Source organism: Astatotilapia calliptera, chromosome 1 (genome assembly GCF_900246225.1).
Source record: "Astatotilapia calliptera chromosome 1, fAstCal1.2, whole genome shotgun sequence".
Lineage (NCBI taxonomy): Eukaryota > Metazoa > Chordata > Actinopteri > Cichliformes > Cichlidae > Astatotilapia > Astatotilapia calliptera.
This window is the reverse complement of record NC_039302.1, coordinates 8,054,877-8,081,788: the sequence shown is the minus strand read 5'-3', so window position 1 is coordinate 8,081,788 and position 26,912 is coordinate 8,054,877. Positions and strand designations below refer to the sequence as shown.

Below are 26,912 nucleotides of genomic sequence, written 5' to 3'. Positions count from 1 at the left end.
CCTGGTGCAGTCACCTGATAACCAATCAATGAGTAAGTTCTTTCATTATAAATGCTGTCATCCATAGCAGTACTTCCTTTCTCTAAATGTATAGAAAACAGTTGCTCTCAACAGGTCTCAGATCTTGGTCATAAACCTTAAAACTAAATTGCCTTTGCTATAAGCAAGCCCATTAGGTGTGGAATAACCTGTTGGAGATCAGAGAAATGCACATCTTTATCTTAAAATCTATTTTAAAACCTGCTTTTTTTTTTACTGATTATGTCATATATTTTTACTATATGTGGCTGTTGCTTATTGCATTCCCTTTGTAGGTTATTAACTCTCGCCTGTGGTTTGTGCTCTTCTTTGTGGTTGCTGCCCTGCACTGATTGCCCTCACGCTAATCTACTCTGCTTATATGATGTCATATATTTAACCCTCTCAGGCCCAAATTAAGTTTTTTGTTGCTAATGCACAACCAAGTCCTGCAGTGGTACTTCTGAGTAAAGAAACTCACAAAATATGTATGTGGGGTAATCAGGTTGTTTGTTCTTAACTGTTGCAAATATGCAACGTCTGCCTGGAGAGGGTTAAACACGACGCCTGCCGCTCACTCGTAATTTAAACAAAAATTATTATTGAGCCCTCAGTGCTCACTTAGCGTTGCCTTTGCAGTACTAACCAGATCAGCACAACGTATACTGAGAAATCTGTTTTATAATTAGTACTGAAAGGTATATATACCTTCATATATATGTCAGCTTTCCTCTTTCCTTTTTTTTCTGCCCAACCCCTCTTTTTTTTGTTCTATCTGCAGCGGCCAGTTTCAAAAACAGGTGCCGCACCCATGAGCTGGGTTTGCCTCAAGCAGAAATCTTCAAGGCTGATGAAAAACAAACATACAAAAAATAAATAAATAAATAAATAAAATAAAAGGTTGCAACTGCAGAAGTGCCAAAGACTATAGTTCCATAGCCAAAACTCACTGCTTTCGGCTAAGGATATTAAAATAAAATAATATGTTTACAGCAAGTAGCCTTGTACAACAAGTAATTTACCTCTTAGGAAGTGAGGGTGGTATTTTTTGCAAATTACACGTTCCATAAAAAGGTTTAAAATTCTTCACTACACTAATTTAGGAAAATTGAAATTGATTTACTTAAAAACTTATGTCTGACAAACTGGTAAGACACTGATTGCATTTTAAACTAAATATTGAACTGACTCATTGAAAAATCAATGAGTTAACCTGTCAAAGCAGGTTACTTCATTGAAATAAAATAAAAAAAAAACACCATGTGTTTTGGCAATGAGCTGATGTACTTTATTATTTTCGTTTGTTAGACAGCAAATCGAGAGGGAGCAAAAAGAAAAAGCTCAGAGTGGACGCGTAGTCAAAAAAAAGCTATGAAGTCAAGACTGCTTTTGTTTTGCCTACATTCACTGATGATAACGTCACATAACTAAGCATTGTTTTCTACTGTTATTAAATGTAGATCCTTAACCTGCTGTTATAATATTTTTTAATAAAATTACATTTTTATATTTGTGTGTGATTGTTGGGGCAAAGAAGAAGTGAGGAACATGGAGAGCGATACAAGAGCAGGAAAAACCAGGTGGCCAAAAAAACTCTTACCAGCTTAGGTCTTGTAAAGTGGAGTGACAGGGTGATTTTCCATATCTGTACTGAATAGTGCTTGATGAGTTGGTGGACTGCCTTTGTGTGGTTAAGAAATGGAAACAATGTCGGGCATGTTTGTCCTTTTGTCTGCTTGGCTGAAAATTGTTCGTTAATTTATTTTTGCTAAATTCTGGTCATCTTGACCAAGCCTTTGCTTCGGATTAGATAACTAAAACTTAAACTCAAACTTAATACACCTAAAACTGGTCTTTTATATTGGAATCATTGGCTATTCAGTATAAATTATTCACTACAATAGGTCATCCAACTAATTAGTTTGATTTTGAAGGTAAAATTTTTTTGTGTGTGCGTAAAAAAGATTTGTATGTGTAAAAAAGATTTGTGCGTGAGTAAAAAAGCTTTGTGTGTGGACTTAGCCAAAAAAAACCCCCCTGCAAGTTACAAGTACGAATTTTGACCCTATTTTTCTTCCTTTCATCTGATCGGTCAATGTCATGTCAATCACAAATGTAACAATCCAATCAGAGAACAAGTACAAATCTTTTTTACGCACACACAATTTTTTTTTACACATACAAATCTTTTTTACACATACAAATCCTGATTTACAAGTACAAAATATTTATGACCACATTTTGAGCCCATAGAAATGAGGTATGAAAATGTGAGAAGCGTTGACTACATTTAAAAGCATATTCCATTAATGTTAATTGCAAGGCACTGTATGCATGACATTATGATTTGAGGCTGAGCCTCCCCCTGGGGGTGGGCACTTAATTTTCCCAGGGAACCACATGAAAAACTGGGACTATTGCGGACGGCTGCAACAAAGAGATAGAATTAATATTGAACACTATAGAGTTCATTGGTTTAGCCCTCCATAACAGTCCCAGTTTCTCATATGGCGCCTTGGGGAAATTAAATGGCTACCCTTGCACTAGCTGTTTGCTAGGCTAAGCTACTTCAAGTCAGTACTTTTTTGGGGAACATTTTTAATCAAGTTAGGCTACAAGTAATACAACTTGCTGTGTGGTACAACCTGTTGAAGAAGTCTCTGTTGTAGTTCGTTACACAGCACTTATCAGTCGATAAGATAAGATCTGTGTCTGTGCATCACACTTATACAGTTTGTGCATGCTAACCAGTTTTGCTAACATTAGCTCATAACTTAACACTCCAAGTGCTCACGCAAACAAGGTTACTTCTGGGATCAAAAAGTAAAGATGGTAATGCTAAAATGCTAAACAACTAAATAAATATAAAATCAAGACTTCAAAGCAATACACAAAGCAATCGCAAGGGTTCCTTTTCTTACAAGGGAATCTTCCTTGCCACGATTTGTTTTTAGTGTTAGGAATATCTAGCTTCTTACTATTATCATATTATAAATAAACTCTTGGTTAAAAACTGCCATTTAGGACGACACCTACTGGCTATGGACAAAATAACCTAACTGCCTGACACACAGAGAAAAGTAAGACTGGACCAGTAGTTTACTGGGTTCACTTACAAGACAGCCGGTCAGGGCAGGGTTTCAGGTTTACAGGTAGAAAGCAAAAGCTAGGCAGCGATAAAACAGGCGATGGAGTGCTGCGAAGTTACAGTGCAAAAAAATCCGAACTGACAGAGGAAGTATTGTGAGCCAGCTTTATTTATTGAGGTGACTAATTAGTGAAGTGGAAGCAGGTGAGTGGAGAGGCGGAGAAGATCAGAAGATGTGTCTGGTGCAGAAGGGGAGGTGGGAGCGACTGATCTAAAACGACAAGAGAGAAACGCAGAACAGAATCAACAACTGAGCTGTAAACCAAGACGTGTGTTTGCAAGACTTATTGATATACAACAGAACCTTTAAATTGCCATTATATAATATGTATGAAGCATGTTTAGTAACAAAAAAACGTAAATGAAGCTGTAGATTCAGTTCCGGTTTGAAAATAAGATTGGGCTGAGGTGTTTAAGCAATCGTTTCATTTGTATTTTTTAGCTTGAATAATTGATGCTTATACAAAGCTGTCCTTTGGCTCCACGCAGAGAATAACCTTGCAATTGGCTGCATTCCAGCTTGGCTGTTTACATGTACCTTCGACACCCTGTAACTGAGTCTCTCAACGTCCATTAATAAACCAGATTATTCTTGTGCCACCTGAGGTGTGCACTTGCCCACAAACACAGCACTTCAACAGAAAACAAGGGAGAAGAACACGCAGCCAGCTCTGCAATTTGAAGAAAAAATTATATTATCCAACATGGTAATTTATCTTAGGAGACATTTTGCACACATTAAGGAAATTATATTTGAGGAGTCGAGAATGTCTGTATGTCGCAGTGACCTTGTTTTATATTACCAGATTTTTGCATGAAGGATTACAGCACATGCTGTACTCTTCTGCCTCCTCACCGCATTTCACTGGCACTATTAAAATGCACTTTTTATTGACATCCTGACAATCACAGAAAGCTTGTGAGCTGCTTTTCTGTTGTTAAAGATAGTTGCGAGGAAGAAAAGAGATCCAGAAAACTCCAAAATAGGCCCATAAAGCCTTTATTGGCTGTTCATTATTCAGCCAGTGTATTTTGGGCCCGACTCCCTAATGAAGGCCGCGAGGCTCACATGTGTTGAATTCACAATATAGTGGAATACAGCTATTCCTGAGGTGGTATAAAAATAGGAAACGTTAGACTGTGCATGGTGTATATCTAGGTGTAAACCTAAAAGATGTCAAGGCAGAGCCATTCAGCTTTCCCTCCTTGCCTTCTGGGTCTTACTGTTTTCTGCCAGACACAAACCTGAAGGAGATAATTCAAGTCTGACAGCGAGGTATCCCCAGTGCTGCACAAATGCAGCCCTGCACTCACACTCGCACAACACAAATCACTTGCTGGTTGTGGGTTTTAAGAGGGTATCATTAATGCCTTTTGTGAGTTCACTGCAATATAATAGTTGGGCATAGACTCCGGATCCGTCTGGAAAAAACAGCTTTCCGGCATTTGTTTTAAAGGCTAACCAAAACCAGAAGCAATGTGAGGACTCATCGATGTAGCAGGAAGGTGCCAGGCAGCAGTTACTGCAACACCACAAACATATATTGTGATTACATGTCCTTTGTTTAGCTCACATAGAAGGCAATTTACTGTAAAAATTTCATTTTCATGAAGACAGAGTCGAAAACCATAAAATCCTCATGAGGAAGCCGCGCAGAATTCGACTTGGTGGAAATTATGCGCTTTTTATAATCAACTGAGGAAATAAGTGAGAGCGTGCACAGTTTGGCTTTTTCATTATGCCTCTCCAAAGAGTTGCAAAGTGTTTTTGTTCAGACTGAGCCACAGAATCTTTAGCACACAGGGAAAACACTCATCAAATCTAATGCTTAACAGGCGGATCTGAGAGCGCCATTTCGGAGAACTTACTGGAAACAAGACTATCGTTTAAACTACACGCGTGAACTTTAACTCAGAAGCACACGTGTGAAAATAAACAGCAATGAATCGTAAAAGTGAAAAAAATGAACACATCTTTTCAGCAAAGCTAATCTGAAACTAGACACTGACAAACATCCAGGGTTTGATCTGTTTTTCTGCCTGCCTAATCAGAGCGAATTAACCTCAAATGCAATAATAGCTCGAAGGATGCTTCAAAGACTCAGATAAGTGCAGACCCATTATGGTAGTTTGGCTGTTATACCCCTCTTGCAGCCATTTCCCTGAATGAGTCTCTCCAGTACAGCAAAAGCAGCCTCAGATCTCTGAACAAGCTCGTCCGTGTTCACATATTAAGGCTTATTTTCCTACGTCCTAATACTGCTGATAGATAATTCACACGATACCGCTGCGAGCACATCTTTATGTAACTAAATTATTAATCCGACACTGGGAAATTATATCTCTGGATTCTCAAAGTGAGCATGTTGCTGTTGTTGGGCGATTTCACTGTTTTTATGTCTGCAGCGCTTTTGTCTATCTTGAGTCTGGGAGATATATTTCAGGGAGCATCATCTAAATTTCCACATTTATGAATTTCTGGGTACTTGGGCTGTCAGTGTGCTGTACATAACTGTAAATTTACATTCAGTCTTTGATTTTTTTGCCATCAAACGATGTGTGCTCTGCAGCATATATTACGATGACAAATGGCAACACATTTCCCTATTCAATACGGACCGGAACGTATGCAGAAACATGTGGGGCCTGCACTGAAGCCTGGTTGAATGAATATATTCAGTGGTCTATGTTAGGAGAATCTGGTACATGAATGAGCCATACATATGAATGAATACATGAAAGTGCCAGATTTATTCGAATTAAAGTTGAAAATCCTTTCGCCGCCCTCATTACTCATTCTGCTATGGAGGTATTTGACAAGACTTTTAATGAAGAAGAATTCTAGCTTAATTTATATAACTAGATGTATCTACAGCGAGATAAGAGCTGGCTGAATCATCCAGAAATAGGAGCCCCTATACTCTGTTTCACTTATCCAGGCAGGCACTCCATCCTTTGGGATAAGAGACATGGTACAGTCCAATGTATAAATGTATTTATATGTGCTTGTACACCACTCTTCATTTAATCTTTAGTTATTATTCATCTCTACCTCTCTTTGACATCTGTCTACTCACTCCCAACCAGTCATGGGAGATGGCTGCCCCATCCCTGAGCCTGGTGCTACTGGAGGCTTCTTCCTGTTAAATGGGAGTTTTTCCTTCCCGCTGTCGCCAAGTACTTACTAAAAGGATTGTTGGGGTTTTCTCTGTATTATTGTAGATTCTTTACTTTATAATATAAAGAGCCTTGAGGTGAGTGTTGTGATGCAGTGTTGAAGTTTATCAGATTTTAATAAAAAGAACAAATAACAAGCTAAATCACATTGATTCAACATTTAAGACTATTTTATGTGGTGTCACAACATTTGATAGTATTTTTTTTTTATGCCAAAGCGAAGAACTTCCCTTGACACCTGAGGAAAGAATGTGTCACACTGACATCTGCTGCTTGCGATCGCCCTTCCCTCCGTTTTTTGCACATATCTGATCAATTATAATTTGATAGACAGTGTGGAGCACCAACAGACATGAAGCAATATTTACAAAGCAATGCTAATTAGATCAGCTCTCCTGCACAGCCCTGGGAGTAGTTTTTTATGCTTCTGCTATTATCACACCGAGCAGGATTGTGTTAGTGTTTGTCCATGTGCGAGCCAGAGTAATACAGTTACTTCTTCATCCAGTTGAGACTCAATTTCAAGAATCAGCTTGAACTTTAACATGCTATTTTTGGAACTTGCAAGTGACTCCAAATTATATTATCCATCAGATACAGACTCACCACTTCATTAGGTACATGCAGACATGGTCAAAACAACCTGCTGATGTTCAAACTGAGCATCAAAATAGGGAAGAAAGGTGATTTAAGTGACGTTGAATGTGGCATTGGTACTTTTTTTTATGCCAAATGCACATTTCTATTTCTAAAACTGATGATCTACCAGGACTTTCTAGGGTTACAGAAAATGCCTTCGTGGTTTAATTAAGAGGTCAATGGAGAATGGTCAGATTGCTTTGGGCAAATAGTAAAGCAACAGTAACCCAAATGACCACTTGTTAATATTCAAAATAGGAGAAAAATGCACAGATGGGTTACAGCACCAGAACATCACTGCTGTAGCAGATTGGATGAATGCTGTTTGGTCTGCCGAATTTTTGCTGGAATATTAAAATGGTAGGGTCAAATCTAAGCCCTCTATCAGTGCTTCAGGCTTGTGGATGTGCCATAATGGTGTGGAGGCCCACTTTGGCTCACTTGAGCATCATTTAAATGCTACAGCCTACCCGAGTATTGCTGTGGACTCTGTCCATCCCTTTATCATCCCACAGTGTACCCTTCTTCTGATGGCTGCTTCTAGCAGGCTACATGCCATGTCACAAAGCTCGAGTCATGGTTTCTTGAATGTGCCAGTGAGTTCAGTGTATTCAGTGTACAGTCACCTGATCTCAATCCAATAGAGCATCTTTGGGATGCGATGGAACAGGATATTTCCATCATGGATGTGCAGTTGACAAATCTGGAGCAACTGTGTGATGCTATCATGCCAACATGGAGCGAAATCTCAGAGGAATGTTTCCAGCACCCTGTTGAACCTGTGCCATGAAGAATTAAGGCAGGTCTGAGGGCACAGGAGGGTCCAACCCGGTACTGACAAAGTGTCGGCTGACTGTATGTCACATATCACAGAAATGAGTGAAAAAATGTGTGAATCTATGCTACATTTGAATCTAGTTAATGCCAATGCCTCTTTTTTTCTTCAGATTGTGTTTTTAACTCGATGTTAAAACACATTAGATATTATTTTTGTTTTCTATGTGTTGCCTCTCTGTGCCAAGGTTTGTCTATGCGATAGCACAGTCACGTGAGTCAAATGGCCCAATCCTGCACATACAGGCTTATCTATTTGCGATGCAAATGTCTGAGAGCTAGATACTGAGGGCATTTCTCTCCAAGCAGCTCCAGTTATGAGCTTTCACAGGAAGAATTGCATGTATGATTATTTGCATTCCTCCCTTATTGTAATTCTGAAAACTGGTATGACTGTTTGCTGTTCTTATTGTCTAAATTCTACTGCCTAAGATCAAAGAAACAGAGACTTTGCTACAGTGCTTTTATCTATCCATAAAGCTACAGATCTTTTGGGCAGTGGGTGAAACTTGGCATTAAACGTCAGTAGTCACAAATGCACCCTTCTTCATAATGCATTCTCCAGGTTTCATAGCACCCTAACTTGCTTTTCCTTTAACCTTTCATGACTTTTGCACACTTTTGTTTTGCACTCAAGTTTGAAGGCTGTTTATCCTCCGTTCAAGATTTAGGCATTTCTATTATTCACATCCCTGATGAGGCTACATGATCCCATTAGCTTCAAACACTGGCAGGCCACATGAGGTGGCAGCGACAAGCTGTCTGTGAGGAACTCTGTGTGCTCGGAACAGTGGGCCACTGTTAAACCTCATCTATGGCAGTATATCAGCAGCTAAACAATGGCATCTTCAGTGCAAGATGATAAATAAACCCACGTGGTTATGATAGCAAAACACATGAGTACTTTTTACGAAAGTTAATGTGTTTGATTACTGGCTTATAACATGTAAAACAGGTAGGAAGTAATAACCGAGACCTGAACAGACAGCTCTGCTGCTTTTTTCATCTCGTTTTATTCATATTTCAAAGAGATTTTTGACATGACCTGTTGAAGGTTAGTTGTGTTGTGTAGCTGCTTGACTGAGGCGAGTCTGCAGTGGCTGAAGCTGTAAAAATAACCACCTTAAAGCACTTGATTTTGGACTATTAATGGCTGCCAGGTATTCTGTATAATGCTCATGCTGATTGGGCGTACTCTTTTGGAGAACTGGATGGGCTTTCAGACTATTTGATGGAAACCTGTAGTTTTCAATTTCTTTAGCAAAGCAAGCACAGCCACTCCCTCTTCTTAACTCACCAAAACACGCCAGCTTTGAGTGCCACTTCACCAGCCTCGCTCGTTCGCACTAAATGAATTCAGCCTCTGCATGACTCACTTAATCGAGGAACGAGACAAAAAAGCAATCCTGGCTCATTTGACGCACGGTACCTGCGAGTTCACAAAGTCACACGTCACCTGGTAGCCTGATATAGACCAGAGACAAAAGCATGGATGAAACCCGAGCTTACCAGCCTCTTTTCTGTTACCATGACGACCGCAGCAGGAGGAAAAAAAAAAAGGCTCCGAGGACCTTTGGCAAAATGCTCCGCCCACTGGGGGGGAATTCACAGATCTAACCTGGCAACCTGGAAACCTGGCAACCAAAAATTAATATAATCAACTTATTTAGATGGCAACATGAAATAATGAGGTGGTAGCAAATTGACATTCCCCCAACCCTCTTTACTCGTACACCAATTCATTTTCATCCCCGTCCTTCGTGGCCTTTTCACGGCATGCAACTGGATGCGGTTCAGGGCGTGTTTCTGCTGCTGGCAGGTGAAGAAGCAGGTTGAACAGGTTCTTCCCTGAATGCCACTCTGTCGGGCCCTCCTCCCTCCCTCCTTCTCTTCCTTCTCTCTCCAAGCCGACTGCTGATTCACTCTCACATGTTGGCAGCTGAGTGAAGAGATTTTGTTGCCTGTGCACCTGTTCTCATCTGATATAGCCTAAGAATAAGGTAAGGATTTACTGAGGGAGGGTTTTATTTATTTATTTATTTATTTATATTTTTGTCTTTCCAATTCACAGCAAACGTGTGAGGCTAAAAGCTGTCGGGAATATGCTTTTCAGGACCATATTTACTGTTATTTTTTTATGAATATTCACAAACCCCCTATCTTCATTCCACTTTTTGTTTTCACAGTGGCATTGTGTTTGATGATATTTGATTTGGTAGCTGTAACATTTACAGTTACACTTAACAATTGGCCGTACCCCGCAGGTTTTGTCACTGCTTCTTATTTTGAAAGTGTAAAAATAGAAGATTCAAAAACTGAAGAGCTTTTGTTTTCAACATGAAAGTAAGAAAACAAGTTGGTTGCTAGGTGCCACAACGTCACAACGAGTGACATACATACTTTAAGACTTTATATAACCTAGGCAGGGGAATAAGTGGTTGCCAGTTTTTACAGTTAAGAGCCTTAGAGCGATGTTTTGTACATTTAAAAACTGGGATGGATGAACTATTGAGATCTTTTAATCCAGAGTACGCACACTTTAAGATAAAAAAAATCAATCAAAATATGGCCTAACCACACAAATGCATTGATAAGCAGAGTCAACAAAGAGAATTTTCTTTTCTTCATACACTGTTGGGTAGGGCTGAGAGTTGGTTAAGAGTTCAACTGCTCTTAACCAGGAGTAGAAACACAGCTTGAAACTTCTGCTGAACGCAGAGGTTGCGTTCCACATGAATGTAAAATAAATTACAGTATATTGAGGGGTGATAATAACTTCAGACAGCTAAAATGTCAGATAATTAAGAAGGATACGCTGTCGCCAGGTGTTTACAGGAATCACATTAGTGTCCCTTTCAGCCTGCGTGAGTGTGTCTGTGTGATGTTGATGAAGGCACGGCTGACTGAGCTGTTGAGATGATAGCTTGCGCTCTGACAGACTGGCATAGTGGGAGCTCTTTTCAACAGATGGCTTCTCTGAGTGCGAAGGGTCAGAAGCAAAATTCTCTCCCCGTTGCCGTGAACTTGCTGCTGCGCGAAGACTAGTTGGCGGGTCAAAATATTCTCTGGGCGCAGCTCGCTGCTGTAATTTCTTTTTTTCTTAATGGTTCAGAGTAGTTGTTGTTCATAGCTATGCACTGTGTCACAGGATCAAAGTGGGCATAGCTGGTTTGAAATTGCACGGCCCACATGTGCCATCCAAAGATGGTGGTAGAGTCTGTGTCTGAACAGGTCAGCTGCACAATGTTTTTCTATGTGTTTTTAAAGCGAGTTGACAATTACCAATAATACTCTGGTCTTTGCATTATAGAGAAACTACTTCCATGCTGATTGTGTGCTCATTTGAACATTGAACAATCAAACAACAAAACACAACAGTGACGCTGCTGAGCTGCTTGTAAAACTGGTTCCACATTAACTGGTTTCCTTTACACGAGCTTCTCAAGATGCCTGCAGCGTAATTAGACTTTTATCCTCCACAGAGTGCTCAGTTGAGAGCTGTTGTCTTAAAATTGATGGTGTACTGTGAAGACGCGAGACGGGAAATGTGGGGAGAAAGAGGAAGGATGAAAAGTTCACACAGTATTCCAAAATCCATCAAGCGACGGGAGAGGCAGGAGGTGCATTAGTGTGTGACTTAAAAGCGCCACTTTGTTATTTTCCACCGCTGCAGTGTTATGAGCTCTAACTTGTTCCCGCCATTCTGCTGCTGGACTGAAACATTTTTTTGTGTGTGTTGCACGATCGGCGAACACGAACGAGCCCGATTGATCCTGCGGCAGGCTGAAAAAGCAAAACACACACGTCCCCCCCCCCCCCCCCCCCCCCGTCCCCCCCCGCCCATTTGTTTCTCGGAAAACAAAAAAAGACCAGCACGAAAACAAAGTCGTCGGATGATAACAAGCTTGTCGAAAAGCTAACCAGCGATTGAACAATCCCTGGCTGATTGTGAGTTGTCAGTCAAAACAACTGAGCAGTGCTATTTTAAAGCTAACATCAGCAGTTTCAAGGAAATACAAACTGTATTCAAAACATAACGAATATACACGCTTGGGTTTTCCTTTTTGCCAGATTATCAATCCCGATGAGCTAAAAACAAAGTACTTCCTTGATGTTTTTAGCACCTTTGTTGAACATGTCAAAACAGGTAAAACCGGAAATGTGAAATTCCCAGATTTGCAAGTGAAGCCTCTGTTGCTCCAGGCGCCAATGTTACACACTGTACACTGAGCCTCTCGTGCTGATTATAACAAGCATGAATTTAGAACAAAGCAACTGATCAACAAAGTGACTCACAGCAAGAGTGCCCTGTAGGGATTTGCAGTCATTTGTGTACTGGAGTGAAGCCGAGGGGAGAACACATAGCTCACAGGGCACTCGCACAATTCACACTGTCAAAAAGCCACAGATCTCACCAGAGATTGTGTCGGGGCTATGCAGACATCGTAGGGGATGACTGCTTAGAAATTTGCCAACAAGCTCCCGAATGTGTCCGTTGAGCAGCTCTCTGAAAGTCAGGTGGTGGCGTGGAATTCAAGGATTTTTATTATGACTCATGTCAGTGAAGCTGACCTTCACCCCTCAAGCAAGTGTTTTGGTTGCATTTTGGAAAATGCGGGGAAGAAAAAAAATCAGGCTGGAGATGTTTTGTTGTTTTTGAGTCTTCCAGTGTGGCTAGGCGGACTTTGAAGGCTGTGATGAACACACATTTAGCACCTGTGGGTCCTTCCTGATGGTGCTTATACTCAGCAGGTGGTAAACAGACTTTTCAGACGCTCAAAGAAAACAGGGGGGGAAGGAAATAACAGAAAAGCTGTTTTTCATCCTTTAGCTTTTATTTGAATCAAAAATTCATTTTGTGCCCAACCTCCAATCTCCCTATGTTTTGAAGGAAAAAAAAAAAACCACATTAAAGCAACAAAAATAAACAGCCCGTCGGGAACATGTCTGTCAATGTGCAATTTAACAAAACTCTGGTAACGTACAAGTGTAGAACTGGGAAAACGAGGACTTGTAATTGTTATAATCCACAATATTAATTAAAATTATCACTGGTTAGGTTAGGAACAATGCAATGTAAATGTCATGCATCTTTTTCTAATTATAAAAATAGCCCATGGTATATTAATGATAATATCACATCCACACTCTTTTTAGAGGGGCAGGTTTGCTCGGCTATCGTTAGCTTTGATGCCCTTTTGGGAAATTTTACAATGCAAAATGGATAAATGTTGCAGCTGAGTTTTGATCGTGTAAAAAGCAGATTGCAAAGTAACTTTAACTTTAAAAGTCGGGTTTCAATGTTTCTTGACGATGGATATTTATCTGCTGGAGGTGGTCACGGGCACATGGTGCAATCAGCAGCTTTCAAAGAAGTGAGGAAGATGACCTTAAAGAAGCAACTCGCACGAAGGTGACCTCGATGAATAAATCTGCGACAAAATGAAAATAAAAATTCCAAAAATAGATGAACAAAATGAGTCTTCTAAAAGAAGTTATGCAGCCCTCAAAAAACAACCAAACAACCAACCAACCAAACAACCAACCAACCAACCAACCAACCAACCAACCAAACAACCAAACAACCAACCAACCAACCAACCAACCAACCAACCAACCAACCAACCAACCAACCAACCAAACAAACAAACCACTGAGCTTGGCAGTGACATCACATGATGGAGTGAGCTGAAGTTAGTGTCAGTATTAAGGTATACTCTCAACCAAATGTAGAAATATTGAAGTTGTCTTCATTGTTTTTGGACAACAACAGCAGACTGGGCTTTCCTTAAGACAGCCTGTCAATACAGCTCATCCAATGACATTTCTTATTGACTAATACTTTTTCCAGACACTAACAAATTCTGTTCAGCCTCCTCCTTATTGCCACGGGCAGGTTGTCATATCATATGGTATTTGAGTTACTGAGTACTTACTAAGGATACTTTCAATTAAGCTGACATAGTTAGTTGTGGCTAACTCCAAAGGCCCTTAACATCCTGTTAAGAATAATCTCTGATTAGCTTTCTTGTACAGACATATATACATACATATGCTACGATCGTTACAGACGATTATTATTATTATTTTATCATTTATGTTTTTAAATTAACAATTTGTATTTAAAGAAGTCAAATAATGCGTATGTTTTTTCATGTGTTTCAGAGTAACAACAAAAGGGAAAATGAGACTTCTGCTCCTTCTCCTGCTTGTCCAAGCATTCCACCTGGCATCACTCCAATATACAACAGACTCTCCAGGGAGAACGATTGATAAGAGTTGGTTGCGTGCACGAGGCAAAATTCCACAAGGAAGTGAGAATGCTACGGTTACTAAAGGAAACGATGAGGGAGCTGATGTTACAGAGTCAAATAATGACTACAGTGGGACAGCATCTGGCTCAATGGTACCATATTCAGGAGAAGAGGAAAACAGTGGAAATGAGAAATGGGAGGATCAGAATGTTACCACCACGACCCTGAGTCCTGAAGTTCAAAACGGTACGATCGAGCTAATCGAGCTGCCGCCGACCACAACCACAGATCCCACAAACACAAGCCAGATCAACATGACGGAAACTGAAGGGGAATTTAATAAAACGCTGACCCCGCGAAACTCCACCAGCTTCCCAGATTACTCTAATCGCACAGATTTAGAGTCACAAACCTCAGTTCCAGAGACCAACACTACAGAAGAGCACACAACAACCAGCACAACAACTCTGACCACAAAAGCGGTGCCAGGGATGAACGCGACAACCACCACATCTTCACCTACAACGGTGTTTCTTCCCGATGTCCCGGAGACTACAACTGCTGCTGCTCCAAACACGCCTGAGAAGGTCAACAAGACTGACAAAAGCGCGGGCTTAGCGGGCAGCTCCGATACAGGTACTGGTGCAGTCTGCGTAACAGAATCTGGTCCACATTTGTGTGTCTGATCCTGAAAGCAAAAGGCAGATGGACAGTCGGAGAATATGCTGTCTGTGTGAAAGTTTTAGAAGATTTTGACTTGACTTAATTAATGCGGGTTGAGGCATCAGAATAAGATCCATGAGGCGGCAAAGGAGGATTTAAAACTACTTAGCGATGACCTCTATGCTCGGTGCTCATGAGGAAAATATTATCATGTCATATGTTTAACAAATTGCTTTTTTACATCCCTTTCCTGGGCCATATTTGCCAGCATCTATTTTCCCACTGGAAGAGGACAAATACACCTTTTTTTTAAAAGCAAAGGTTGGATTGGGTTTCAAGTCCTATCGAGGTGGCTGCTATGAGCAAAGGAGTCTATTACAACCACCTTCCCAGCCGAACAATGAAACCCTGTTTTAGGGGGGAAAAAACTTGAAAGAGAAAGCAAGGGACTGAGGTCAGAGATACTTGTGCAAGGGCGTGAGACTGGACTTTGGTGTTGACCACCAGATCAGGAAGATAAGACTGGAAAGGAAATTTATATTTCTTAATCAGTGCGTAAGCTAATAGAAGACCACAGTACAAAAAACAAAACCTTTGCAGAGCTGGTGCAGTGGGGATTAAAATGACACAGCTCGTGGACAGATGGGACAGTAGGACATAACACTAACAGATGATGGCAATAGGCAGCAGGAAAACAGATGTGAAATTGTGGGCAGCACAAAATGATAAAAAAAAGCTCCATAGTTATCATGACAGGAACAGCATGTGCACAGAAACTGTAGAAAAGCACAGAGTACAGATAAACAGTCTATATGTAAGATCCCACAAGGCACCTTAGCTTTCTCTGACACTAACTGACAATTAGCTAATCACCTCACTTACTCAGCTACAATCCATACAGACCTGTTAGTAACTCTGTGTGGGAAATGCCTGTGGGAATTACCTAATAATGGGGTGGATGACATGGGTAGCTTTTAAGGATATCCTAGAAAAATACTGAGCTTTTTCAAGGTTTCCAGATTCATCCTAAAGAGAACACGACGTGTATCTGTGCCAAATTTCAGAGCAGTCCAGTTCGTAGTCGTTGATCTACGATACCGTCCATTCAGTAAAACTGTGAACAACTCTCTACACAATTTTAGACTAACTTTATTTGCCTGTGTTTGTACATTTTTGTCATCATGAGATGAAAATTTAAGAAAAAACTGATAACTTGCAGTTCAATTTGTTTGCCAACCTTAAAAGGTTGCGAGCTAACTTAAAAATAATTTCCCAGCAGGAGCAACAATTGCTAAAATCTTTATTTCCACCTACGTTTCATTATGTTTACTTTAAAGTAAAAAAAAACAAAAAAACTTGCTGCTAAAGATGACAAGAATAGAAAAACACTTAATGAAACAAGTCTTGTGGTTCAGCCTGCCTTGGATTACGGGTAAATTGATCCTAGCAAGTCTGTCAATTGAGCCGTTTCTAGATGAACAAAGTCACTGAATTATTTATGTGTGAGCCCTGACAAAATACCACTCGAGTATTTCTCTGTCAAAGGATGTTGAAGACGACTCTATCACTTTCAAAAACAATTATTTTCCACTGCTGTTGCCTTGGACACATACATTAAAATAGAAGAGCAGCAAACATTTATGTCATATACAAATAAAACCCAATTTTTTTTGAAAAAACAACAACAACAAAAAGTCAATAGGCTAGTTATTGTTTCACAGTTTCCATTTAAACAGTTGTTATATATAATTTAATGACAACTTGAATGCTATTCATGAAGTATTCAGCCAAATTTCACCACATTTAGATTACGATCACAACCTGCTGCCTTAAAATATTCAAATGTATTCCAGAAATTATCATGAATTTGGCATGTTAATTGCATTAATTATCACAGCGTAAATTATACAATTCTGAATAATTGTGATGTATCACCATGCAATGCGTTACGGCTCTGAACGCAATTTGAAAAACACATTTTAGCCATAATTAGTCGACAATTATCCCTCAAAGATGCCAAACGATGTAAATAATTTCTCGTTGACAAATTATCTGTGACTCTCTCCCACCCCCACAACCCTTCACTCCTCAGACGAAGGTTTCGCAACAGATCCCCAGATCAGTAAACGACACAACGCCTGGGGAGCAGTGCTGGGAACAGCTGTGGCTGTGACATTTGTGGGACTGGTGGCCTTCGTAATCCTGAAGAAGAAACAACAGAAGGCCTTCTCTCACAGGAAGCTGGTTGAGGAGTATCCTTCCGAGCCAGGTATGTGTGTTCCTTCGCGCTATAAAGTAACAGATCGTTCGCTTTAATCAGGGTTGCCGACTTGATAGCTATCGAAAGACTCTCATATTTAATAAAACGTCTGGCAGCAGACTATTAAATTATGCCGAGAAATGTAGTGCTGAGATAAAACTGTGCTAAATATGCCTTTGTCAGTGCTTCATAATGAGCCACTATAACTCACTTATCCCCTCGTATTTAAGGTAACTGGCTGCTGGATAGTGCCGCAGTCCCCTTTACAAAAAGAAAAAAAAGTTGGCTGTTTAACATAGTGACAAAAGAGAGAGGTGCTGCTCTCTCTTACTCTCTCTCCCTTTCACATACACACACACACACACACACACACACACACACACACACACACACACACACACACACACACACACACACACACACACACACACACACACACACACACAAGTGCATAACTAATCCTGTTTTAATAAGGCAACCCTCCCATAATAAGGTAACCTCACCATGCAAAATAGGATCATGTACTATGATAGTTTCTAATCTGTTGCTTTCCTGCCATGAACTTAGAGGGAAACAGCACTTTGTTGTCACAGTTCCCCTACACGCCCTCGTACATAACCTTCCTTCATCTCCAGTTAAATTCATTAAAGTGCACACAGATATGCACGTGGGACTCATGACTACACGGGCGATTAGCTGGCAAAGTGCATCTAGTGAAGGCCGGCTTGAAAATGTACCTGCACTTTCCAGATGAGTCACATTCCATCTTAAGCCATACACCCACGACAATGTAAGAGAAACAGGGTGGCAACTGAAAAACATATACTCTTGACAACACCCAACATTGTTAAAAGAAACTCCTCTGGTAACAAAGGCAGAGTTACAAAATGGAAAGGAAGAAAACCTCTTTGGTAATGCAGTCGCTCAGTATTGCGCAGTATAACTCGAAGAGTGTAGAGCACTTGATAAACTGCTTGGCAGTTCACCAGTAAAGTGACGTGATATGACTGCCTACTTGCAGCCCATGTATGTAAATTATGCGCTTAATGCAAACAAGCCCACAAGCTTCATGTGCAGAAATGAATGATTAAAAGAGCTCGCGAGAGGCAAGAGGTAGCCAGACACTGTGGGTCTGTGTGGTTGTTCCTCTATGGCTGTTATCATCCAATAACCTTGCTAGTACTGCTACCCCTCGCTGGAAGCGAGGGGCAAGAGTTGTTTTCTGCATGTAGTGTTTGTATCTGTGTGTGGTAAACTGTCATCAATTGTACATGTGAGCCAGAGAGTCTCAGGCTGAAGAAGCGTTTTTGACCTTGCAAACACAGTGTTTTTCTTCCCCGGGATTTATTTCAGTGATAGAAACATCAAGTGCTCAACTGATCTCAGTGTTGTCATTGATGTCAGTGACATTGCCTCATACAGGTATCAAATATCGGAATGTTTTTAATAACAACAAGCGTCTGTTTTATGACACAGCAGATTTAAAATAGCAAGCTAATGGTTAAAAGAGCTAACTATAACTGAACAAAAGCTAGGGGACATTTTTAATACCGAAGTAGTCTTACCTACAAAAACGTGGATAATTTATGTGTTAACACATTGCCACAATCTACCCAGGAGTGGACAGACCAGCAAACTCATCTCAAGGTCAGACCATTTAATCCCCAGCAAAAGCAAAATTGCAACAACCCGTCCACCAAAAAACAAAAGTTGACCATTATATGTGTTATTGATGAAAGGGTTTTCAAGTCAGTCTGACAGGTCTGTGGGGGTACATGAGATTAAAAAAAAATGGAACTGGTGACTTTTAGAATCGCTTACACAACACAAGTTGAGTAAGCGGTATAGCCCCAAGTGTCACTTTAGCCCTGGCCTTTACAATCGCTCCTTCTCTTCTTAGACTCTTCGTTTGCACAAGCAAAGCAACTCCAGAAAACAACACAAGTAATATAAACCCAACATAAGATTGTTTAGTATTTATTACCTGTCCTTCTTGCTACACTGAGTATATTTTCACAGCAGATCCTTAAGGGCTTGCGACATTATCTCTGTGATGCAGTTATTTTCAGGTTAAGTGTAATTTATGTCTTAGGTGTGTCCACTTACCTTCGATCTATCTTATTTATTAATCGGAGTTAGGTGTAGTGATTTCCTATATAATGCTCCATGGTACTTGTAGGTGCAGAGGAAAACAATTATTCAGCAGGGACAATAGCAGCACATTCAGGAAAAGAGCTTTGTGTTATTGATTTTTGTTAAGGTTATTTCAAAATGGAGCCTCAAGAAGAGAGCTCTTGCTCTTTACTTTTAGGGTATGTTATTGCTGTCAAAGCCACTGTGTAATGGTAGTGTGTTAATAAATCAGTAGACTGCTCCTTTTTGTGTACTTGGTTACCTTATGCTGGAAATAAAAGCATTACAACAGAAAACCTAGGAGTCAAAGACATAGGATTGGACCACTGACAGCGGTCTACTCTTTAATCTTCCACCTCAACAAGTTAATTAGAGTACTTTTCTTTTTGCAAAAGACAAGGTGTATGCTATAAATATTTAATATTGTCTACTTTCCAGTTCTCAGATTAGACAGCAGTGAGCCTATGGACTTGAAGTTTGGTGCCTACTACAACCCAGGAGTACAAGGGGACACCATCCAAATGTCCAACCTTCCAGGACGCCGTTGAAACTACAAAGTCATGAACTCCCTTTCAAAAAATGTTTGCCAGCTATGATTATTGGCATTCAGTAGACAGCTTACTGTCTAATGTGTGGATTTTTGTAAATAAGATGGTCTGAGAGTGGCATTTGTGGATGGGAATTACAAAGTGAATTATGTAGGTCTCTTGTCAGCCACAGATGATACTTATGTCAGATTATGTATTACGTTAATCAGATTTGCTGTATTTAACTAGGAATCACTGAAGGCAATCCATCTGAGTACACCGAGAAAGCCAAAATGAGCTGTTAGCCATTTATGTGTGTTGCCAAAGGGAATCAAAGACAGTCTTTCCTAATGAAGAATTTGCTTTGCAGTCAGTGAACAATGTCAAAATCAAAAGTTTTTGCCCTACTTTTAAACATATTTGTGTGAATGGCACCAACAGAATTCAGTTAATGACCAGCAAAACAGAAACATTAGCATAAAAGCACATCAAAGCACAACGAGGTTCCAGCTGATGCAAAATGTTTGAAAAAAAAATAGCACTGATGTCCTGCCGTCTAAATAGCAGACGACACAGCTGGCCTATCGAGGCCTTTGCAACAAAATTCAGAAGCCGTGGTGAACAATAACATTATCCATATCACCAATCACATGCTGTTACAGCATAAGGTAGGCAATAAGCAGTTAAATTCAAACTGTGCTTTTCAGATATTCCACAACTGGCAGTCAGAGTCAGAGAATTGAAGCGTCAAAGCCAAAGACTTCAGTTTGTTTTCTACACACTAGTGACTGAGAGGGAGGGAGGCTGGGTGCTGCGTTGTTATTCATAGGCTGAGATTTTGGTATTCTGGAAGGGAGCTGTGTATTTGGTCTACGCACTACTCAGAAGCAACAACTATATCAACATAATATACCGTTTAAATCTTCTGACCTCCAGGTGTCCAAACACAGATTTGACTTTCTCGTAGTGACTGTGTGCACATCGGTACATACTGTTTACCTGCAGCATAACCACAGCAAATTTAGAAAAAAGGCTAGCGTCATTATTATTATTATTTTTATTCTTCTATAATTTTGCTTCAGAAAAAAGCATCTCTTATTTAACTGCTCCACTGTGGCTGGACAATAGGTAGCTATTAACTCCATTCTGTATGTATTGAATGCAACTGTACAAGAAAATCTAACAATATTGCTTATTTCTACACTGGTTCTGTTAACACACATGCTTTTTTAAAGAAAATAAATCCAGATATATACATATCTTTCAGCTCACTCAGTCCTTTCACTCATCATTACCTGAGTGACACCAACACTCAATCAATATGCTGCCTTTCTATGATTGATATGTACCTCAGCTTTGCCCTAATAGTGAATAGACAACTGTCACACACACACACACACACACACACACACACACACACACACACACACACACACACACACACACACACACACACACGTAAATATATACATATATACTGTGGTTAGTTCAGCAGACATGTTGGGTCTGCTTCCTTCCTCTCTAATTTTACACATCAATCAGTGCATGAAGCATTTTTCCTGAGTCAGAGAAGCGAGTTTAGCATTGCAGTATTAAACAAGGCAATGCAGTTGGATTATTGGAGAATTCTACATGGGTTGTGATTGCTTGTAAATTATACGTAACTGGATGATGCTTTACTAAATAAACAGCCTTCCCAAAACTGTCTCTGTTTCATGAGTTTGCATAATTGCCTTCAAATGTGTGTAAAAGACATACAAATTGTGTTTGCTTTCATTATAAAACAAGTCATTCCATGCACGCACAGACATAAGAGTCAGTATTAAGAATGTTGGACAACAAGGGCATCCTTCTTTCATCACAAAACTTGCTCGGTCTCTTTTAATTAATAGCAACAGTTTAGGATGTGATTGTTTGGCAGGGTGCTCAAATCAATTAACTGAGGCTAAGTCCTTGATAAAGAATGTGTACACATTTCTTTGGGTGGTATAGACAGGTTAATTTTACTTCCAGCTGAGCCAAATTAATTCAAATGAAATGAAATGATTGCTATCTAAATTGAGGCCATTTTTTTTTAGTGGCTAAACTGAAATTTTTTTTTTCCAAGTTAACTTGCAGGAAATGAGTTTAACCTACAAGCCAGGCCTGTTGTAATAACTCAAATCAGTGCCTTCTTATCAGATGAGCCTTCTACAACAGGTTAATCGCCAGTGGTGAATTACGCTAAAGTCCTGTTATTGTTATTTAGCACAGTCATTGACCACAGGGTTGGAAAGACAAAATCAGAGCAGATGTGTCAGGACCAAATACAAATATTTACATACTTCCAAGGTGAAAATATGTGTTCACTCCTTCTGTATTTCACAAAGACATCATATTTATTTCTAGTGGTAAATGGTTAATGGACCGCATTCAAGGACATGTGAGGTGCTTGTCTTCTATCAGGAGCAATTTGCAGTTCAGCATCTTGTCCAAGAGCACTTCAGTGTTGACAGGAGGCGTAGGGTGATTGAACTACCCTCTGATTAGTGAACAATACACTCTACCACTTGAGGTCTTGATCTGGGACTTTTCAGTATTTAATTAATTTCACTTCTGAATTGGACACTCAGCTTTGCACCCTTGAAAAACCCTTAGCTAGCTAGGCACCTGTAGCCGGTGCAGCCGAAGGCAGTGTAGTGGTACACTAGACCAGCGGTCCCCAACCCCCGGGCCTCGGACCGGTACCGGTCCGTGAGTTGTTTGGGGAGAGTTGAGGCTCAGGTGTGAAATGTATGGTTTTCAGGGTTTTTATCGGTTTTCAGCATTATTTTGTTATCGTTTTGATCGTTTACTCGGTTTTCCTGGGTCTTTTCACGTGCGTTATGAATAAATTTTCTTTTTTTCGGTACCGGTACTAGTTTTATTTTGTTGTATTTATCCGTGACACATTAAAGGCCGGTCCGTGAAAATATTGTCGGGAATAAACCGGTCCGTGGCGCAAAAAAGGTTGGAGACCGCTGCACTAGACTGTCTTGAGAAGCCGGGAAAACAGGATGGCTGGGTGACCGTGAGGAGGAAGCATAGTCCTAAACAGAAGCCCCTGGTACACCACCAACCTGTTCATGTGTCTAACCACTTTTCCCCACTCAGCGACACACCTGCTGGGGATCACACTCTGGGAATTGGTGATTCTGTTCTGAGACGTGAAGCTAGAGACACCAGCAACCATCAATTGTCTTCCAGGGACCAGAGCAGGTGACACTGAGGGAAATTTAAAACTGCTGGCTAAGGGTAAACGTAAACTGAGTAAAATTATAATTCATGTCGGCAGTAATGACACCCAGCTACTTCAATCAGAGGTCACTAAAATAAATATTGAATCGGCGTGCAACTTTGCCAAAACAGTGTCGTTTTACCGTATTTTCACGACCATAAGACGCACTGTACTAAAAGGCGCAGTCTCAGTTATGTGTGCCATTACTGTATTTAACACACACATAAGGCGCACTGGATTATAGGGCGGATACAAGTACCGTATGCGTATTTAAAAATAAAGCGGGAGCAAACCTGAGTTCGGTACCTTACTCACATTTCTATTACCGGTAATCGTCATCATCAACAACACACAAGCATACAAGTGTGCGTATTTAAAAATAAAGCAGGAGCAAAACAAAGTTTGGTACTCACATTTTTATCATCAAACCCATCGAAGTCCTCATCCTCTGTGTCTGAATTGAACAGCTGCGCTAAATCTCCATCAAACATGCCAGGTTCACTTTCTTCACTGTCAGAGTCACTTTCCGTGCTGTGCGGCTCCTCGGAAATGATGCCGGCTTTTGCGAAAGTTCGAACAACAGTGCCAGCAGACATGTTAGCCCAAGCATCTACAATCCATTGGCAAATTGTGGCGTAACTCGCCCGGCGCTGCCTTCCACTCTTGGTGAAACTGTGGTCTCCATCGGTCATCCATCGCTCCCAGGCCGCTCGCAGCCTTACTTTGAACGGGCGGTTCACGCCGATGTCCAGCGGTTGGAGTTCCTTTGTCAGGCCTCCCGGAATGACAGCAAGCTCACAGTTCATTTGTTTCACTAGTTTTTTCACATCGGCTGTGAGATGGGCACGCAGAATCACAGATTAAGAGCGATGGTGATGCGTGGAAAAAACCACCTGGTCTCCTTACATACACCTCCCTCAGCCACTCTTTCATCATTTCCTCATCCATCCAGCCCTTTTCATTTGCCTTAATGATGATTCCTGCTGGAAACTTCTCTTTAGGCAAAATCTTTCGCTTAAAAATCACCATAGGCGGCAGTTTCTGTCCATTAGCATGGCAGCCAAGCACAACAGTAAAAGAAGACTTTTCATACCCCGTTGTGCGTATCGCTACCGTGCTGGTCCCCTTCTTCTCCACAGTGTGACTCACCGGGATGTCAAAAGTGAGCGGGACCTCGTCCATGTTTGTGATGTGGCTGGGCTGGATGTTTTTGTCGCCGATGTGTTTGCTGCAGTAGGAGCGGAAGATGGCCAGCTTTTCCTTATAATCCGCTGGAAGTTGCTGCGCTACCGTAGTCCTGGTCCGGATGGAAAAATGGCACCATTTCATAAAATGAAAGCACCAAGACGGACCTCCTTGGAAATGTTCAATGTTCATCTCTTCAGCCAGTGAAACTGCTTTTAGCCGAATGGTGACCGTCGAAATGCTTCTCCCGCTCGTTCTTTGCTTGATGATCCACCGCTCGAGTCTTTCCTCCAACTCGGGCCACCTCGCCTTATGTCCGCGGAAACTCAGCTGCGTTTTCTTGACCTGCCGGAGCTTGTTTTCTAGCTTCCTCCATTTGCGAACCATCGATTCGTTAATCTTAAATTCTCTCGCCGCTGCTCGATTTCCATGTTCCTCCGCATAGCTGATGGCCTTCAGTTTAAACTGTGCTTCATAAGCGTGTCTCTTTGCCATTTTCAGGGTTGTTAAAACAACGATGTTCCACATAATGCACATACCTGTCCTTTTAGACAGGTATGTGCGATTGTCCGGTATATACGATCAACGCCCACACTTCACCCTTTAGCGTTCTCATGGTGTTCTCTACTACGTCCTCCTTACAACACACAGGGCGCACTGCGCTATAGGGCGCGTACTTTTTGAAGAAAATCTAAGACTTTTAAGTGCGCCTTATGGTCGTGAAAATACGGTATATGTAGTTTTCTTTGGTCCCCTCCCCAATCAGACCAGGAGTTCAGCTCAGATAAAATAATTATTGTGGGTGATTTTAACATCCATGTAGATGCTAAAGATAAGATAAGATAAGATAACCTTTATTAGTCCCACACGTGGGAAATTTGTTTTGTCACAGCAGGAAGTGGACAGTGCAAAAGTTATGACGCAAAAATTAGAATACAATAAGAATAAATACAGTACACAGCTGTACAGAATAGAATAAAATAATATACTATATACAGTAGAATAAAATAGAATAAAAATATACAATAAGATAAAAATAGAATACGAATGCTATATACAACTGAGTAAAAATACAACGATGCCAGAAAAGATTATTGCACTTAGTGTTATTGCACATGTGTGGATGTGTGTGTTTGTTCACACACATCTTTGTTGTGGAGTCTGACAGCAGTGGGGAGGAAAGACCTGCGAAATCTCTCCGTCCCACACCGTGGGTGCCGCAGTCTCCCACTGAAGGAGCTGCTCAGTGCTGTCACAGTCTGCTGCATGGGGTGGGAGACGTTGTCCAACAGGGATGACAGCTTAGCCGCCATTCTCCTGTCACTCACCACCTCCACTGGGTCCAGAGGGCATCCTAGAACAGAACTGGCCCTTCGGATCACCCTGTTCAGTCTCTTCCTGTCCCCAGCAGAGATGCTGCCGCCCCAGCAGACCACACCATAAAAGATAGCAGAAGCCACAACAGAGTCATAGAAGGTCTTCAGGAGTGGGCCCTCCACCCCAAACGACCTGAGTCTCCGCAGCAGGTACAGCCTGCTCTGCCCTTTCCTGTAGAGGGCGTCTGAGTTATGAGTCCAGTCCAGTCTGTTGTTCAGATGAACACCAAGGTACCTGTAGCTGTCCACAGCCTCAATGTCCATACCCTGGATGTTCAGTGGTTGCAGTGGAGAATGCTTGTGCCTGCGGAAGTGGACTACCTCACCGACCGACCACAGTATGTGAGGACTCAGGGCTGTGTGTCGGACAGGGTCGTCTGCAGTACGGGGGCCCCACAGGGAACGGTTCTGGCTCCGTTCCTCTTCACCATCTACACTGCAGACTTCTCCAACAATTCCACCCAGTGCTTCCTGCAGAAGTTCTCTGATGACTCTGCAATAGTCGGCCTCATCACTGATGGGGACGACAAGGAGTACAGAGGACTGACTCAAGACTTTGTGGACTGACTTTGTGGACATATGTTGAAGATCTTGATCTTCAACATATGGAATAGAAACTGAACATCCAACAATGTTTCCTGAAAGTCCTCTCTTGTCTGATCATTTCCTAATAACATTTAAATTTACAATAATTAATTAATTAATAACCCACATAGCAAAATTGGTGTGGCCCCGATCAGGCCCACACAATGTGCTTACACATGGCCCACATACCGCAAAGAATGACGGCCCTTTGGTGGCCCAGATCTGGTTTGCCAGTGGTGTCCCACACATGGGCCAGCACATGGGCCAGCACAAGGCCAGTTGAAGACACACTGGTGGTCCTCTGCTGGCCCATGTGTGGATTACCTCTGGCCAACCTGATCTGGGCCACCATTCACCTAATCACACACTTTCTCTATACCGAGTGCTTCCTAACTACATTCATACACAGACTTTCAGACTGGAGGAGCCAGGAATCGAACTACTAAACTTCCGATCAGTAGGTGACCTGCTCTACTGCCTGAGCTACAGCCACCCACTGGCAAAGATGAGTAAACTGTCAATAGGTTTTGGATAAAGTGTACACTCACAAACCTGTCAAACCTGCATTTGAAACGTTGGCTACCATAGCAGTATAGTATTGCAACATGGCATTTGGGTCTTCTAAGTAAAATAGGAAAATAGGAAGATAAATAGTGCCATCATTGCCAGACCTGGTACACATCTGGTTGACAGACACCCTGCCATGACTCCGATCAGTCAGAAATGCCAGCTTGAGCCAGGGAAGACCTGTTTTCTGTGTACACCAAACCACAATCGGGCCAGATATGGCATGCCATGACATAAACAGTGGTGTCATTGCCAGACCTGGCGCACATCTGGATGACATAAGTCTTATC

General features: G+C 41.2%; 1 protein-coding gene across 1 annotated transcript; it reads left to right on the top strand.

Moving 5' to 3' along the window:
* Nucleotides 1–9,753: 9,753 nt before the first annotated feature.
* Nucleotides 9,754–20,910, top strand: LOC113018543 (cell wall protein DAN4). Its single transcript, XM_026161627.1, has 4 exons — nucleotides 9,754–9,816; nucleotides 13,982–14,706; nucleotides 16,826–17,002; nucleotides 19,565–20,910. The coding sequence occupies exons 2-4, from the start codon at nucleotides 14,001–14,003 to the stop codon at nucleotides 19,672–19,674; spliced, it is 993 nt and encodes a 330-aa protein (XP_026017412.1). The 5' UTR covers nucleotides 9,754–9,816; nucleotides 13,982–14,000; the 3' UTR covers nucleotides 19,675–20,910.
* Nucleotides 20,911–26,912: the final 6,002 nt, after the last annotated feature.